The sequence below is a fragment of the Nannospalax galili genome, unplaced genomic scaffold (assembly GCF_000622305.1).
Source record: "Nannospalax galili isolate Female #2095 unplaced genomic scaffold, S.galili_v1.0 scaffold1477, whole genome shotgun sequence".
Taxonomy (NCBI): domain Eukaryota; kingdom Metazoa; phylum Chordata; class Mammalia; order Rodentia; family Spalacidae; genus Nannospalax; species Nannospalax galili.
Window position 1 is genome coordinate 610,032 of NW_008339642.1, and position 14,658 is coordinate 624,689.

The 14,658-nt window shown below is 43.5% G+C and overlaps 1 protein-coding gene across 4 annotated transcripts in view; it reads right to left on the minus strand.

Moving 5' to 3' along the window:
- Plcb1 (phospholipase C beta 1) overlaps positions 1–14,658 on the minus strand; it is an 803,221-nt gene that overhangs the window by 94,918 nt on the left and 693,645 nt on the right. For all 4 annotated transcript variants that reach the window (XM_029564145.1, XM_017798487.2, XM_008834353.2 and 1 more), the window contains 4 exons: positions 7,818–7,894; positions 7,632–7,721; positions 7,166–7,223; positions 6,512–6,598 (listed from right to left, as the gene is read on the minus strand). In XM_029564145.1, the coding sequence (XP_029420005.1) occupies positions 6,512–6,598; positions 7,166–7,223; positions 7,632–7,721; positions 7,818–7,894 (312 nt within the window). The remainder of the gene's footprint in view (positions 1–6,511; positions 6,599–7,165; positions 7,224–7,631; positions 7,722–7,817; positions 7,895–14,658) is intronic.

Here is a 14,658-nt window from a genome sequence, read left to right on the forward strand (position 1 = left end):
TCCTTTTTGCTTCATTTGTGCCTCTTGGTAGTCACCCTTGCCTTTTACTTTCGTCGCGAGCTCGGAAAACCTTCAATAGAGAACCCAACGCTATTGTGCTCCCCTTTTCCTTCCATGGCCTCTAGCCATTATTGCCAGCCTTAAAGCCTCCTGGCTCACTGTCTCCTCCTCCTGGCTCACCGCTGCCTCCTCCTGTAGTGGCAGTGACCACCTCGGTGCCAGGCCGCTCTTCCAGAGCTTGGGCGGGGGCTAGAGGGGCTGCAGCAGAGCTGGGGCTGGGGTGCAGAAGGTGGCGATGGTGGAGGCTGCGCTGGCTGGGGATGGGGTTGCAGACACTGCAGATCCTCTGGCAGGGTGTGTGGGCCATGCTGAGCGGTGGCTGGTACTACAACCTGCACCAGGCGACCTTCGTGAACGCGCTGTACCGCTACCTGTGGCTTTTTCTGCTCAGCCTGCCCTTCACCTTCTACATAGCCCGCCCACCCCTTACTGCCCCTTCCTGGCCCATGTCTGCCTTTCCAGTTAATGTCGGCCCAAATGCTGCACAACAGCCATGGGAGCCCACCCCTCTCATGGACCTTGCACTCATCTGCAAAGCTGCCAACTAATCAGACCCTGACTCCCCATATTTTGAGCAAGTTCTCCGCTCAAAAAATCCACTCACATGCTGCACTTCCGGGTATCCTAGCTCAGGAGAATGCCACCACAGATGCCTTGATCATGACAGTCCAGTCCAGCCCGTTAGAACAAGCAAGAGCTTTACAACAATTCCACCTGTCCCCTCAGAGTATTCATAAACTCCTTCCAGAAATCCCCATGTCCCAATGCAAGCACCTAGTCTGCTCATGTGCTACCTGTGCCCTGCTTATGCCTCTCAGGCCCCTTAACAGGGGAGGAGTGAATCCCCATGGTTTGATACCCAATACCATTTGGCAGATGGACATGACTCACTACTCCCCTTTTGGGAAATTGAGATTCGATCATGTTATAGTTGACACATGCTCCTCCCTTACTTATGCTTTAGCTCTCTCAGGGGAAAAGACTATACATGGCATTAAAGCTATAAAGTCCGCCATGTTAATCATGAGCGTACCCTGGGCGCTTAAGACTGATAATGGGCCAGCTTATTCCTCTCAAGAATTCGATAAATTTTTTCCTCCTGGGGAATCAAACATACTTTTGGTATTCCCTATAACCTGCAAGGACAAGCAATTGCCAAAAGGACCAACAGGACACTTAAGTTCCTCCTGACTAAAAGCCCCTTGGCTGAGGCCAAACGTGACCCTCACCTGGCTCTTACTGAGTCTTTGTTCCACCTTAATTTCCTCATGTTTGATGACAGGGGTCTCAGTACAGCATACAAACATTGGTCCTCTTTGCCTAGAGCTACGCCTCTGCCACTAGTCAGGTGGAGGGATCTGATTTCATCCCTGTGGTAGAAACCAGCCCCCCGTCCTGACACAAGGATGAGGGTATGCTTGTATTTTTCCACAGGACGCTACAACCCCCATCTGGATTCCATTGAGAGACATCTGGCCAGCTATGGAAGCCCACCTGGAGACCAGGCCCCACTGTGAGTTTCATAAGCCATGACGTCCTTTTCTGGCTTCATTATCTTTGGCATCCTTTTGTCCTTTGGCTGTGCTTCCTCCCAGGCTTCAGATCTCTGGGCACTGGTCCCCTTACCACCTCTGATCCTCCCTGTAGATGAACAGTCACCCACTTTCCTGGTTCTCTTTACTACTAATGAATCCCTCAGTCTCTCCACCATGGAATTGATTCATGTGTCTGTTCCCATAAATGGCACATGGTCCCTTGTAGGATCGCTCCGCTTCAGCCCAGCCCTTAACCCTCCTCCCCTAATGTCTCTCACTGTCACTCCCTCTTTAATATCACAACAGGTGACTTTCGTGGAAACCGAAGCCAGGACTCCTTATGGGGCCTCAAAACCTGGACTCCCTTAGTAAAAGACACTTCTGAGACTACAGTGTCCTTCGTGCCCCCTGGGGCTGCCACCCCCCCCGACAAGGGTCAGGCATCCTCCATGGACCCGGTGCCCGCCCACCTACAAACTTCCCACCACATTATACTTTCCTATTCCATGGAACACTGCCTCCCGCTCACTCCTGGAAGTATACCCCTCTTTACTACGAATTACGATGGATGCCTGCAGGCTTCCTGGCTGGCAGCCTGGAGACACCTTGTCTCTACAAAACCTTACTCCTGTGTGTACCCTGACCCCAGGCATAAAGACACTGTCAGGGGGGCCTGGGAGCTCTGCGGGCTGGCGGCTTACCTGGATTTGCATCCTCTCTTCTTTGTATTAGGTGGAGCCATCTTTAATGGTACCTATATAGGTGATAACTCAGAGATGGGTTCCTCGGGTGTCACAGACCCAACTTGGACACCTAATGAAGTTCTGTTAACATCTCTTTTTTGTTCTCCTCACCCATTTGTGTTCGTCCTCCATTTTCTCTGCTTCTTACTAATGTCATGAGCAACACAGAGGATATACTTAACTGCTCCCTCACTAACTGCACTCTCTGAGCATGCTGGATTTTCCCTGCCTTTCTGGTTCTCTTTGTGTGTGAACCTCAGCAATCTGGGTTCCTGTTCCTAATGCCACTCATTTCCATGCTGTCACCCTCATGGAATAGACGGCTATCCAGCCTTTCCTCCGGGTCAAGAGAGATTTTGGTATTACCGCGGCAATCGTCACTGCCATTTTCCTTTCCTTAGGGGCTGCTGTCACTGCTGCTGTTGCTATCATTCAATCTTCCACTACTGTGGAAACACTCAATGAGGTCATATCCAAAAACCTCTGTGGCTTTACACACTCAATCTCTTATTAATCAACACCTTTCCAGGCCATTTCTGTCATACAACAACAGGTAGACCTCCTCAGGGAAGAGATGGTGATCATCAAACAGATGATGCTAATGGCCTGTGACCCATGGTTCAAAGCCCTGTGTCTCACACCTTACAAAGTAAATAACCTCACTAGGGCCAGGATGGAACTCTCACAGTACATCCATGGCCACTGGAGCCAAAAGTTTCTCAACTACTCCACCTTGCTCACTGACCAGATCATCTCCCTAAATTATACAGGGGCTCAGACATTAGATATAAACTCTGGGTTCCTCAACAAACTTTGGTCGAACTTAAAAGCTTTGTTCGACCCTTTATGGATCATTACTTATTTGCTCTTGGGTATCATAGTCTTCTTTTCTTGCTCATAAAATGCCTTGTTCTATGCTTCCACAGACAAAACCAAGTAAATTACTCAGTGTATCAGGTTCTCTAAATGCTCGAGGATCCAGACTTCGACACCCCCCCGCCCGAGGTTTGGCAGGTCTGGCTTGCTGACACTGAAAAGTGGCTGTGTAACTTCTTGCCCTCCTCCTCCCTCACACAGTTATGCCAGAGGTCACACCCTTTGAGGGCTGGTAGTCAGTGACGGGTAAGATCCTGATGGTCAGGATGACCTAAGACAGACACGGTCCATCAACCTGGGTGTCCTCTGAGGCAGGGTCAACTATGTTGAGGTAAAGAACCTCGGCTCCCACTGACCTTTCTGTAATAAAAAGGGATGGATATGTAGGAGAGGAAGTGCCAGGCTTAAGCACAGGCTGCACTAAGAGAACACAGCTTCTGCTTTGAGAACGCAGCCTGTGCTTCCGCAAAATAGCCAACCTACAATCTGCCCAGATGAGGGGATCCTGCCCGGATGAGGGGATCTAGCAGGAAGTGACACACCAACTTATGGGACACTGGGGGCAGGGGGAGAGGTATATAAGGCCTGCCCTTCCCAGCAATAAATGAGTCTGCAGCACCTCGCCTAGTGCCTGCTCTCACCTGACTCCCAGAGTCAGTGTGTTGATTCCGCGCTGCTCACCCCCACCTTGGCCAGAACCCTCGTTCCTTGCAGTCCCTCGTGGGCTGGACCTGTGAGGAAACCTGCAACAGGGTCATACATGTATGTGAGTATGCTCAGCCTCTTAAGTGGGGTCATACACGTACGTGAGCATGCTCAGCAAGTTGAACAGGATTTTCTATAATGTAGCTGATTGCATGTTGACTGATAAATTAGTCAAAAGTTATTAGTCATTTTAATGTTTGGTTATGTCCAACGAAGAAGTTTAAAGGCACTTTAATAACCACTTAATGGATTTTAATCATGATGAGCTGGAGCAGGCACATAAAATCCTTTGCATGGAACTGGGTGTGGTGGTAACTGCCTTCTGTCCCAGCACTTAGGAAGATGAAGCCGAAGAATCTGACTTTGAAGGTGAGTCTTAGCTACATGGTGAGGCCTTATCTCAATATGTACATATTATATGCAAATATATATACATATATATATATACACACAAAATTATAATGGGGAGATAGCTTAGTCAGTAAAGTGCTTGCCTTTCAAGTACAAGGACCTGAGTAAAATCTCCATAGTTTACATACATTAAAAAAATCCAAATGTGGTAGCATGCCCTTATAATCCCGGTGCTAGGGAAGGGCACACATGAGGATCCCTGGGGCTCTCTAGTCAGCCAGTCTAGCCTTGGCAAATTCCAGGCTACTTGAAAGACCCTATCTGCCTCAAAAAAAAAGGTGGACAGCAGCTAAGGAATGACACCTGAGGTTGTCCTCTGGCCTCCAAATGTGTGTGCACACATGTACACCTGCACACATTTAAACATATATATACATATAATATATATGTTTAAAATAAATCGTGTAATTTTAGCATATCTGCATTGTGTTTCTATGAACAAAATATTTGACACTGTTAGAGCAAAACACACACAGATAATCCAAAGCAAAACAAAACTGAATACAGCAATATTTCCCAAGGAGGCTTTTTAGATCTCAGAACCTGGCTACGAGGCTCACCACAAACACATTTCCTGCTGCGATACAAAGTGAGGACCAATTTAACATCAGATGCCAAACTTGAAAATGTATGCATCTGAACCTATGTACCTGAGACTGATTAATATTTTTCTTAAATTTAAGTCAAACATGGATCTTGTATTTAAACTATTTGAGCACTTATAGAAAATAAATTCTGAAAGAAAAATAGAGCCACCCCCAATATTCCCTGCAGAACGGCCACAAAAAACCAAAGCCAACTTGTCCTTGGATGTTTTCTGCCCATGCCTCCTATGCATCATCACTCCCGTGCTTTGGAGCCATTACTAAGTAAAAAAGCGGTCACATAAAGACTGTGAGAGTAGACAGTGACTCTTCCATCAGTAGGGCTGCTGCACAGCCACAACAGACAGAGGGATCCACACTTCCCGAGCAGCTAAAAAGGCACGATGAGAGTTCAAAGGTTACTCAGCAAGTTGTGAGATTTAAAACTTAACAGTTTATTTTATGAATTTTCCATTTAATATACTTGAACCTCGATTGATCCTGAACAACTAAGTCCAAAGAAAGTGAGACTAAGAATATAAAGGGACACTATTTCTAAATAGTGTGGCGATTTCTAGAATGATGCTAAAACGTATTTCATATTATTACCATAACCAGTCTGAGAATGTGGCCAAGAATATCTGAATTGTACATTTACATGAGTAACATAATAAGTGTAGCATATCAAAGTCTTCTTGTTTGAGGATTTACAGAGCTGGGTCTAGAAATCTTTAAAATTAAAGACCATTAAGTGAATATCCTGTACAATCCATAGGAAAGCAGAAGGCCATAAGTAATGATACCATGGAGCATCTCTCTGGAGTACACTGGGGAATGATATTTACAGTAAATAAAACTAACACTTGCATTTGCAGACTCAAAGCAAATTCGTGTGGAATGGCAGTGCTTTCTAGAGTCTGTATTTTAAACTGGAACTACAGCTCTCTTTTTTTTACATACATAAATGCATCCACCAATAAATCAAATGGATAGAATATTATAAAACTGAGCTGCCATTGCCTAACCTGAAGCATTTAATTTATTGATATCCAGTTAATCCAAGTTAATGTCCACGAGACAACTGATGACGTGAGCTCGGCACATTTTGCTTCTTTGTTTGGATTGAACCCAGGACCTTGCACATGCTAAGCACTCACTCTGCCACTGAGCTGTACTCCCAGACATAGTATAATTGTAAAGGATCTCACCTTTAGTTGTTACTATAGGAGTGAAAAAGATTTGTCTCTTCTTTTTTTTGGTTTATGGGAGCATTTTGTTCAATAAAGGGTAGGGCATCCTCTGCTGGGCAAGATCTGTCATTACATTACACGATGCAGGCATAAGGAAGAGGCCAGGTACTGGTGCTACAAACAGCTCCCAGGAGGTGGGTTCCATGCACTCAAATTTTAGATACCAGCAGCTGGTGGTAAATGCTTACAGAATACTGCTATATTTTTACCATTGTGGAGAAAGGTGAGCTTCGCATACAAGAAGTGATCTGAGAACGTACTTACACGAACCAGGAGAGTTTTACTTTACTGACTGGGAAGAAAATGAACCACACATGTGCTAATTCAGCACGCTGTGTTCCATTTACCTTGGGCTTCTCATCCAGGATCTGCTGGCGGATCTCCTTGTGTTTCTCCAAAAGTTTTTCTTGCCTTTTACTTTGTGCCTCTTCTAACTACAAGGAAGTTACCAAAAGGAAACAGTCATTGTCAGGAAACAGAAATCAAAACTTTTTGTGCATGTTTTTAGGAAAACAAGAATCCAATGTTTTTCAAATCTATAGCGTCTATTTAATGATTTGGTGTTTTGGACAAGAATCATCCTTTGAGTTAGGTGATGGGAACACAGGGCAGGGTGGGGTGGTGATTGATGGACTTACATTTTGCAAATGTTTGAATATTTCCATAACATCGGTTTTAAAAAGCATAAGAACTGGTCTTGGACATGGTCATCTTCTCTGTCACTGGCAACAACTAAGCGATCTTTGGGGAACATTCCCTTTTCTGTCATCTTTTGGGCCTCCTGACTCAACAATTCCTGTCCATCCATGTTTTTAGATCAGTCCTTCTACACATACGGTTTGCAATTACACTTGCAGAAACACTGTTATGGAGAGCCATGAAGCAGTGGGTGCTGGGGACAAGCAGATACAGTGAAGCACAGCCCGTCTTCCAGAAGTCACAGTGACTATGGAGACTGCTCACACAGGATTTACGAAGGAGAGAGTGATGAACGAACATACCCTCTTGATGTACTGCACCACCTCCTGGATGTATGACCGGATCATCTCTGTCTTCTCCCTAAATGGAAACGATGTGCAGATCATTACAACAACCCATCTGGAATCTCAGACTTTACATTTTTCTTGTCATTTTTATTGTTGCTTCAAGGAAGGTCCAATCTGTCAGTCTCTGACAACTGGCATGTTTCTCCCAAGGCCCAGGCTTCGTTTTCATTAAATGCTTCTAACATTGACAACTTTGGAATTAAGGCTCTGCCATCTCCTCTCCCCCACAAAAGTTTTATACTTTTTATCTAAAGGGTCCAAGGTGCCCGTTTGGGAATTCACCGTAAAAATCTTACAACAGGGAATCATTTGAAAACTAAATGAGGGTGAAACTTTACCAAGAGGCCGTTGGTTAAGAACCTGTTTCTCTTACACAGAACAGAAACTCATGGGTTCAGCAAGAGGAGTACTTTCTACTTACTCTTCCATCTGGCTTTTGTCCTTGGACTTAGCTTCTGTTATCTTCTCCTGCCTCTTTTTATCCATTTTCTTCTTTAGTTCTTTCTTCTCTCTGAAGGCACAGTGGGAAAAATTAGGCAAATGAACTACCAACGTATGTTTAATACATTTGTACACTCATGCCAGTTGTTAAGAAATGAGGGCTTACTTCTCACAGGTTTCCTTGAGCTTCTTTAATTGATTGTTCTGACACTCTTCGGCCACATCTGTCAACTTCTGAATAAGCTGGGGAAAGAAAATGCAAGTTTACTGTTTTCCAGGATCACAGTTTCCTGTCCCTGTCCTTCCCACCCCAAATATGTAGAGAATATGTAATGAAAATATGTAATGGTCACTGAACTGCAGTCAGAGCTGCTGGATGACTAACACTGGCAATAAGGACACAATTTAAACCATCACATTATCTGTGGTTTTAATATGGAATTCTTATCATATGATTTTAATTAAATCGAATTCATGAGATTGTCCTTCAGTTCCTGCAGCCTGGCTCAGTGTAAACACAGTTAGCTGATAGTGGGTACCTATGTTCTAACCTCTGCTTGGTGACTTACTAAAAGTGTTATTTGGGAGCTTGGGATCTAATTCAGTGGTAAGAAGCTTTAAAATTGTGATTTGGGTCAAGGGTCTACCTTTCCCAAACCAACATTTTCTTGATTATAAATGAAATTCTTGCTGCCTTTACCTCTGGTAGGTAATATGATAAATAAGTATGACAGACATGTAAGCTATAGTTAGCACACAGTGTGATTCTGGGTTTTTTGTTGTACTTTTTGTTGACTTGCTTTGAGGAAGACATCCATTACCCATTTTAGAAATTGACGCTTGTGTCCTTGTGTGGGTAAGTTCTAGCCAACACAAAGAACATCAGAAACTCTCTTCTGTGCTTTTATTGAAGCCTGTGTTGCCCTGAATGCAATTAGGAGATTGTCTTGCATTCATCCTCTTACTGAAGCAAGCTTCTAGAGAGAAGCAATTGCATCTTTGCCTCCATAGCACTACATGTGAGTCCCAGAATTCCGTAAATGCCCAGTGAATGCCTGTGAATTACATGAAAGCAATTCATAATCAATCCTCATTCTTTATTTGATGCCAAGAGTCTGTGGATCTTTCTGTAGTTGCTCGGGTGGCTGTTGCAACCAAACTCAACTTTTCTCTTCAGAGCACCAAGTAGCTGGCGTGGGCTTCCTTTGAAAGGCTGTTTCCCAAAGGCTAAGATTTTCTCCCCCGAAAACATACAAAGCAAGATGAGTTGACCAGTTTTACATAAGTGAAAGCTATGGGACCCTGTGTTAGTTACGTTTATGTTGCTGTGATAAAACACGAATACCAAGGTAATTTGGAGAAAGAAGAGTTTATTGGATTTATGGTTCAAGAGGGATAAAGAGCCCATCACAGGCGGGCAGGCAAGGCAGGAGGCAGCCGGAACAGGAAGTTGAACACTCACATCTTCAAGCATGCACTGGAAGCAGGGAGAGAAAAATAGAACTGAACTCTCAAAGCCCACCCCCAGTGACATCCTTCCTCCAGAAAGGCCACACCTCCTAAACCTTCACAAACAGCGCCACCAACTGGGGACAAGGTGTTCACATACTTGGAACCTATGGGGCACATTCTCATTCAAACCACCACAGACCCCTAGTACATACCCCACATTCACAGATACCCAATTTCCTTGTGCTCAGTGATGTAGAATTTGCCCTCACATACTCTCTTTTGTACTTTAAATAGTGTCCAGATTGCTTATAATACTGAGCACATTCTACATGCTCTGTAAGTAGTTCTTGTATATTTCATACTATGTTGTTCAGGGAACAATATAAGAAAAAAAGTCTGTATACATTTTAGTGCAGATTCAATAGTTTAAAAATATTTTCGATCTACATTTCTTTGAGTCGTGGGTGTGGACCTGCAGACACAGAGGAGGGCTCACTGTAATCGTAACCCAGCAAAACTTCTCTGACAATAGACATGTTCTGGGAAGTTTGAAGAGATTTGCATGCATTTTGTTAATTGAGTTCTGAGTGCATCTCTGTGAGGTTGGTACAATATCTTCATTTTATAAGAAGATGTTGATGTAAGAGGCTCAGGTTTGGGTCTCAAGTCACAGAACTAGTAAGTGGCAGAATGGGGTAGAAACCTAGACAGGCTCTATAGCCTGTGGCCTTCAGCTCTGTCTCATGCTGCCTTCCTTCATGGTTTTAGAAGTTGGTTTTTAAAAACTCTTTACGGAACTTGGGAGACAGCTCAGTGGGTAAGATTGCTTGTTCTGCCAACCATGAGTGTCTGAGTTTGAATCCCCAGCACCCAACACAAAAAGAAAGGCATGGTCATGCATCCTGTAACCCATCATTAGGAGCTGGAGATACACAGATGTCAGGGCCATACAGGCCTGGTGGCAGAGCCAAAACAGTGAACCTCAGGTCCGGTGAGAGGCCCTGCCTCAAAAACAAGGTTAACAGTAATGAAGGAAAATACCTGATGTCTGACTCAACCTCCACATACGCACATAGTTCCTCCCTGCCCCCAACAACACACATTGAAAAAAAGAAGAAAGAAAACGTTCCTTTATATCTAAGGGAATTAAAATTCCTTCCTTCAAGGAAGGAATTCTTTCAGAGAATTACAGAGATCTACATTCATTTATGATAAACATGAAAGTTAAAGCATTCACATGTGAAGGGGGTTCAATCTGAACAAATATTAAGGAAGACCTGGGCCACGGAATTCCCATTTTTTCTTTCAGAAGAGGCTGCCTTCAGCATGGCTGCCACAGTTAAGAAGAGCATGCAATATTACAGCTTTGAGGCATTGCCATTTATCAAACTGTCCAGGCAAATAATTCTGGTACATCTACTCTAGATAGAGTATCATTTTACCACTATGTTCCTGTCCCCCAGAATGCCTTTCTCCTCTTCCAGTCATCCTAGTGTTTCACGGAAGTTTATTCAGAGAGCCCTGCTTTATTATATCAGAATCCACTGGAGGAGGGGGGGTCTTAAAAATTCAGATCCAAAGCCTTGTTCCTGGGTTTATGAACTCCAGCTATCTTGTGACAGGGCCTGAAAATTTGTATTTTCAAAACTTTCTCAGATAATCTTTGGTAGATAGATCTTGGGGCATCTCAGCAAGGACTGTGTTATTCTATGACCCAAGGTGAAATCTCTTTTGAGATTTCAAATCTCATTTGAATTCAATGGCATTTGTCTTGCCATGTTTTCATGTCTGTAATTCACCTGACTCCATGGTATTTTATTTTCTTGATGACACAACATGGGCTTTCATTTTCTACTTTCCTCTCACCTCTTATCCTCAGCCTTAGCACCTAACATTTATTCGACAGGGTCTCCAAACTAGAGAGTCCCCATCCCCTGCCCTTCCGCGTACTCAGTTCTGACCTTTATTTTAATTTGTGTTCAGTTCCCACAATCCCTCAGGGTCCCCTGCCTCTGCACTCAGATGCTGTGAACTAAGCCCTTCCTCCTTCTCAGCACTGATTCCCACCTCCTTGGCTCCTGATGTGCAGCTACTTTTTAGAAATTATTCAGTTCAGCTCAAACCCAACCAGTATTGATCAAGCATCTGCTTACAGATCTGGCACTGTTCTAGAAGTTCAGCTGATGACTCATCTGAATTGATCCTGTTACTCCTGTGAGCCATGATCAGCAGTGACAGGCACTGGAAATGAAAATTCTCAGGCCCTCCCTCAGGTCAACCACTCAGAATCTGCATTTCCCAAGATTCCCAGGAGACCATGTGCCCTGTAGAATTTGAGAAGCCCTATCGAGATACCAGCGAAGATGCAGACAGCTTAGCAGACGCCGACTCAACTTGTCTAGACTCTGTCACAAAATCTTTAGAGCTTTACCTCTGTTCCCTTCATTACTACAAATTCAAAGTCCTCATCTCAGTAAACGGGGTGGGTTGAACAGTGTTTGGAAAACACATAAGCAATTTCCCCAAACCATATCATATCATAGGCCCCTAGAGTAGTTTACAGGGTGGCAGTGGCTAACCACTCTTACACAGAACTCTCTTACTTTAACCTGCTAGGGTGATAGGCTTCACCACCGTTACTTCTCTTTCAACTTTCTTAGGATTGTCAGTTCAGTTCAGATATGTGCTTACCTGCTGACCAGTCCTGGTTGTGGATGCTCACTACCACCCCATCTCAGCCTTCCCATGAGCAAGCCAAGGCTTCGTCTCCTTTAGAACACAAGACAGTACGTCTTTCCTTTGTATTAGGTATCATCATTCAGCTCAAATGCACGCTGCCTTCTGCTTCCCTCTGGGGTACTTTCCACATCCACTGAGTTTGGACATCTGTGAATTTCTCTTGCTACCATGTTGCATGACTTTCTGGTAACAAGACCCCTCTTACAGGGGACCTGGGTTTGATTCCCAGCACTCAATGGCGGCTAACAATCATCCCTAAGTCCAGTTCCAGGGGATTGGACACCCTCTTCTGACCTCTGTAGACATTGCATGACACGGGTGCACTTGCATACACACAGGCAAAACACTCATATACGTAAAATAAAACTAATAAATAAAATATTTAAAATATCACTTTCTATGATTTCTACCAAACAGCGATTTCCATTTTCATTTAGTTTGTCTAGATAAACTCTAGGAGGCAGCATGAGTTATTATCACAACTTTGTTAACAATACTGGAAATGAGGTGGTGCCTGGGCATAAGCAATTGATCTCTTTCCTACTCACAAAGAGAGGACTTGGGCCCTTTCGTGCTATCTCTACCCTGTGTTATTTCTTTAGGAAAACTTGCTCTGCTTTCAGACTCCTGTATGGCTCTATCTGGAGCTGTTTTATACTCCAGTCCCCATCCCTTGGCCAAAGGAATTGATCCATGGAATCACCGATCCAAATTGGATCAGTCATAGCTTGACTTCTGGCCACGGGTGAGCTCTCCAAGTTTGCAAGCATGGTCAGTCATATGACCGCAGCAAGGCTTTTCCCTGTGATTTACCTTCAAGTCAAGGGAGAAAGAAATGCAACTTGGAGTTTATGTCGATATTTTCTAATGGGGAATCCTATCTGATGCTTTGAGTAAAAATGACACTGAAATGTACTTAAAAACAGCAGACAGGAAGAAAGAGGGAGAGCGAGCGCTTGAGCGCTACAGGAAGTAGAGTGGGCTGCCTTCCACACCCATCTCTGTCGATTCCCTACTTCGATGTGGACAATCCTGCCTTACATGTGAGTCTACCCTGCTTACTTTTTCATGTACATATTCTTGCTAGTTAGTCTGGCATAAGCTCCTACCTCTTGCAATCGAGAGAAACCTGATAAAAAAACAACAGCTAAACATTGCTCCACTCATCCCCAAATAATATGAAACAACTGAGTTTTGTCCTAAAGTTTTCATTCCATGAGATGTGACGATAAGACTGAGAAGAATGGTTTTTCATATAGCAATTGAAGCACTTTTTAACTAACGTAAGAGCAGAGGGCACTAAGTTTGGAGCATTGATTTAAAAACTAGTTAACTATGTTACGGCCACAAGCCTCATAGTGAACTATGACAGGTAAGAAAGAAAAGAAGATTGCTTAGAGTTCCTAGGAAGCAAACTGAGAATACAGACGGTAATTGAAGCTCCACGAACAGCCCTTAATTTTAACCTGATATCTACTTTACTTTGCTGGTTTGTTTATATTCATGGTAACTCTCCTAGATAAATGACAAAATATTTTAAGAATCAAAAAAAAAAAAAGGTAAAGCCCCAGAGAATAGAATTTCATGCTTGTTTTCAACTCTGAGCTAAATTTCAATGGAGAAAGGGAAAACATTTCCACAAAAGAGAATAATTCCCTGATGCTAAATCAACAGGGATCCAAAAATGTGTGGACAGAAATCGTTGTATTTGGAGACTCTTCTGAGAAGAATAATTTTGAAAAACGGACAAAGCCCAGTGTAAACACATTTCAAGGACATACATCTTCCGTCCTCTCTCACTGATTCCTGGAGAACTTTGTCCCTTTCACTAGCACTTGGTGAGTGCCACAGCACCCACAATGAGTTTTTAATGTAAAGCAGTTATTTTATATAAAGGAGTTTACAATACATCTGAATTACACAATTATCCAAAGACAAAACACAGCACTGAAAATTTAAGGACATGGTAGATATTTATTCTGGTGTGTCTTGGCTGCTGAAATTGAGAAATATTTATTCATGTGTTTGGTGACAATTTACTATCTATGGCACCCCAGAATATTAATTGATGGCATCCCAACTGTGGGCAAAGAGGACCCTGTCCACTGAGAACTGATTTTCTTCATTAATTCCCTTTTCAGAGAAGAAAGTTTTGGATAAAGAAGGCAGCCATCTTGATGATTCTCTGAGACATTCTTTCATACCTATGAAGTCATTATTTTTATTTTCCATAATAACAAATTTGAACTCACAGCTGCTTACTTGAACTTAAATGCTTTGTGGGTATTTGTTTGTTTCTTGGCATTCTCAGAACCAAGCCCAGGATCCCATGTGTGATGGCTAATGCTGGGTGTCAACTTGACTGGATGGCTAATCCTGGGTGTCAAGTTGAATGGATCTGGGATTAACTGAAATGAAAGAGATCTTCTTGATTGGATCATCTGAAGCTGGAAGACACACCCCAAATTTGGGTGTTACCTTCTGATGGCAGCCAGTATAAAAGGCCAAGGCAGAGGAGAACATCAGGCTTCTTGCTCTTGCTTTTTCTCTCGCCTGGTGAGTTTGTCTTGCTGCTGTAGACTGAAGACTAGCTGATCTTTTGGAATTTGTCAGACCTTCAGTGCCAGATAGGGACTACTGAGACATCCAGCCTCTTGGACGGAGCAACTACGGATTCTTAGCCTCTCCAGTGTGGTGCAGCCATTGTTGGACTACTTGGACTCTATCATGTGAGCTAAGCTGATAAATCTCTATACATATATATTCATTCTACTGGTTCTGTTTCTTTGGAGAACCCTGACTAATACAGTTGTGTG